The following is a 3,496-nucleotide window of genomic DNA, read 5'->3' on the forward strand; positions in this document are numbered from 1 at the left end:
TCCCCCCAATAGCTTCTCAGCTCACAAACCCTTTACTAAGATTAATTTTTTTTTTTAGGGACAGTTTCCTGAACTCACTTTCCCACGCCTCTGCTGTGCTCATTCTGTTCCCTGTGCCTGGAAAGCCTCTTTATTTGTGAATCTTGCCTATTCTTCAAGATCCAGCTCAAGCCCCACCTTCTCTAGGAAAGCTTCCCTGACCACCTGGCCTGCGGGAATGGCCTCCTCCCCTGCATCTGGGTGCCCAGTTGGCCAGGAGCACGCAGACTTGTGAAATGTGAATCCTTTATGTGCATACGGAAGTCCTTTCTGGAAACTAGATTTAAGTTCCCCAGGATTGGAGCTCTGCCCTGTGTCCCTTTATATTTTTTTTTTTTTTTGCCACTTTTGACTATGGATTATTGAATTTTTATGAGCTTACACACTCCTATGCTCATAGAGGTCTGGAACCCTGGAGTGGCATTCTATTTTTACTTTTGTGGGCTACAGCATCCTATCACAGCGCCCAACTCCCTCAGACGAGTATTCAGTCAGTTTTTCTTCCATTAACCAAAAATGCGGTCAAGACCCACCAGGTGCAGACCCTCTAGGTGACTAGAGATGAAGGAGCAGGTTCCTGCAGGGAAAACCAGACATGAACACAAATAATTCCAGCCTGCTAGGTGGTGGGATGGAGGTAGGTGTTTGGGAAGAGCACAGTCGGCCTGGGAGATGTGAATTGCCTTGAAAGTCGGCGTGAATTCGTTATCAGAAAAGTTCCCGTGAATTCTGGAAAGTTGCGTGGGCACAGGGAACAGCAGGGTGCCCATGCATTTCCGGGCTTTGAGGAGCTTAACAGGATTAGGGGATGATTGGCCGGAGGATGTGGTCAGAGAAGGAACTGGCAGGAGAGAGTCAAGTGAGGAAGGCCTCAGAGAAGGTCTAATAACTCGGTGTTGGGCCAGTTTTCAGGATTTTAGGCAGGGTATGTAATCTGTCGATCTGAGGTGACAGGTGGGGAAGCCTCTGTTGACGATGGTGACCTAAATGTTAGTGAGTCGGGGGGCTGAAGAAATATTCCCCAGGCAGTGACGAAAGTATGTAATATGGCCAACCCCAAATGGTCTTGATCTGCAAAGGCTACATCTCTCCGTCTGGGAGCAAGCCCGCCTCTCTGGGCCACGTCCCTCCTCCCGGGAAGCTGTCTGTCCTGGGAGCCGGCAAACCCCATGTTTCTGTGCCTGAAAACCCTGCTCTGGTCCACCACAGGCGGCTCATAGCTTTCAGCAGAGGATTACTTAGAATAACAAGTTAATGACTGTCCTTAGATCAGGCGAGGCTTGCTGGAAGAAGCAGGCATGCCCAGGGTTCATTACACTCAAGTATGGTGGGGGTGGGTTGAGAAAACACGTTGCAAATTCCATTCTAGGAAAAAAAAAAAAAAAGGAAAGAATTCTTCGCCCAGTGAAAGCGGCAATTTAGAAGGAGCATGTGGGACCGGGGTGTCATTTAAAAATATAAGAGCGACCGTCACCATCTGCTGAGGGTGGTAAGGTAGTGGGGTGGCAGACCTACCCGGGGCAATGAAGAGTGGGCTGGAGGCTGTGGTGTTCTTGGGATCAACTGATCTGGGTCCCCCGGCCCCCCAGGAAACAGCTGGGGGCTCATGTGTGATGTGGCGTGGGGAGACAGGGGGAAGGAAGGCGGAGGGGAGGGGGGCAGAGGGAGGGCAGAGGTGAGGCTCTGCTGACTCTCCTCCATCAACACCGGAGACCACCAACAGGCCGGAGCTTTGCTCTGCCCCCACCGCTAGCGCCAGGCCAGCCCACCCGATGCTTTTCTCCAAGTGTTGAGCTTTGCTCTGCCCCCTACCGCTAGCGCCGGGCTAACCCACCCGATGCTCTTCTCCAAGTGTTGAGCTTTGCTCTGCCCCCCACCGCTAGCGCCAGGCCAGCCCACCCGATGCTCTTCTCCAAGTGTTGAAGGTGACTATGCTCGCTCCTCTGTCCGCTCAATAAACATTTGATGTCCTGAGCCTGTGAGGACAATCAAGTGACACAAAACCTCTTCACCAAACGCTAACTCTGAAATCTGCAAAGTCTGTTAAGGCACCAAGGGCTATGAATCAACGTATAGGAAGAGATACAGTGTGTGTGTTGAGGGGGACCTACGTTACTGACTTACTGCGCATCCCCGTCTTAGAAAAGGTCCAGGGCCCTGCGGGCTGGTGTTCTAGAAACTGGAAGTGATGACCTAGGCCCTGAAGGACAGACAGACGTGGAAGGTGGAAGGAGGACCTAATAGGAAAACAATGTGTGCTTACCATGAGTAGGCCCTTAACACGCGTTGCGTCTAATTTTTAAACCAACCTAGGCAACTCAGGCTCGAGGGAGGAGGTGGGCCAAAATAGCAGAACCCTCCCCGTGTGTGGAGGCCACCATTGCAAATGGCAGGGCATTTTACCCTTAAACGGGCCACTATTTTTTTTTTTTTTTTGTATTAACACAAATACGCTGTGCACATAAGCCCTCTGTCTATTCGTTTTCTTCACTGTGCAGTCTGGCATCAGGGTGGGTGACTCTGAGGGCCGGCTGGGCTGCTCTTTCCAGGGCGGCCCTGCGGTTCTCAGAGGAGAACTGTGAGCAATCTCTGTACAGTGAGATTTGTGGCAAATCGGCAGCACTTCAAGCTCCTTGACCTTGTGGACGAGGAACTTCTGGAAGCCACTGGGCAGCATGTGCTTTGTCTTCTCGTTGCTCCTGTAACCTATGTTGGGCATCAAGATCTGGCCCTTGAGTCTTCTGGGCACATCCATGCCTCTGGGTTTCCTCCAGTTGCGCTTAATTTTGACATACTGACCTGACTGGTGCCGGATGAACTTCTTAGTCCCCTTTTCCATGAGCTCGGGCTTCACCAGAGGTCTGAGGGCAGCCATGATACTGAATAAAAGATGCGAGATTGGGGAAGCCCACTCTCGTTAAATAGAGCAACACCGAGGCTCCAAGAGGTTACCTTGGCTAAGTTGTAGCTGGCAAGTGGCAGAATTGGGACTTGACCTCATTGGTCTGACTGTGGCCCATGCATCTCTCCGCTGCTCCGTGAGGAAAGGGCCTCCCGGATTGAGCTGGGGGCCCAGAGGGAGCTGAAGCTGCGGGCACATCCCGGCGCAGCTGGAAGGCCTGCAGAAGAGCTTGCCGGGGATGTGGTAGGAAATGGGGATTTCCAGTCCCCACCGGAAAGGAAGGTTTAACCAAAGTGTGGGCTCCAGCTCCCTGAGTCCCCTGAGGTCCCCATCCTTCCTCCTTGGCCTGGCTGGAGACTCTGGCTCTGAAACCAGAAGTTCCTGTGGGATGAGAGTCTGGAATAGTCTGCTGGGAGTTGTATACAGGAAGAGGGAAACACAGGTAGAACTGAAAATGGTATAAACACATGACTCAATGCTTTCTCTGGTCTCCTCGAGGCTGGTTTGGCCTGATGGCCTGGGGGGAGGCCTCAGCTCTCGAGAAGAGCCCCTGAG

The 3,496-nt window shown here is 52.3% G+C and overlaps 1 protein-coding gene across 1 annotated transcript; it reads right to left on the minus strand.

Moving 5' to 3' along the window:
* Window positions 1-2,177: 2,177 nt before the first annotated feature.
* LOC112820708 (large ribosomal subunit protein eL32-like) lies at window positions 2,178-2,914 on the minus strand. Its single transcript, XM_073896909.1, has 2 exons — window positions 2,635-2,914; window positions 2,178-2,239 (listed from the first exon to the last, which is right to left on the minus strand). Exons 1-2 carry the CDS (start codon window positions 2,912-2,914, stop codon window positions 2,178-2,180), a joined length of 342 nt encoding a protein of 113 aa, XP_073753010.1.
* Between the last annotated feature and the right edge of the window lie 582 nt (window positions 2,915-3,496).

The sequence above is a fragment of the Callorhinus ursinus genome, unplaced genomic scaffold (genome assembly GCF_003265705.2).
Source record: "Callorhinus ursinus isolate GAN/ISIS: 27379988/994484 unplaced genomic scaffold, GSC_fseal_2.0 scaffold10, whole genome shotgun sequence".
NCBI classification, from domain to species: Eukaryota; Metazoa; Chordata; class Mammalia; order Carnivora; family Otariidae; genus Callorhinus; species Callorhinus ursinus.

What these genes read in the sequence shown, in the direction of transcription:
- LOC112820708 (XM_073896909.1), bottom strand. Translation starts at nt 2,914, where the DNA reads ATGGCTGCCCTCAGACCTCTGGTGAAGCCCGAGCTCATGGAAAAGGGG. An exon ending in GATTTGCCACAAATCTCACT is followed by an intron (nt 2,240 to 2,634) that starts GTACAGAGATTG and finishes TCTGTCCTTCAG; the next exon opens with GGCCTAGGTCATCACTTCCA.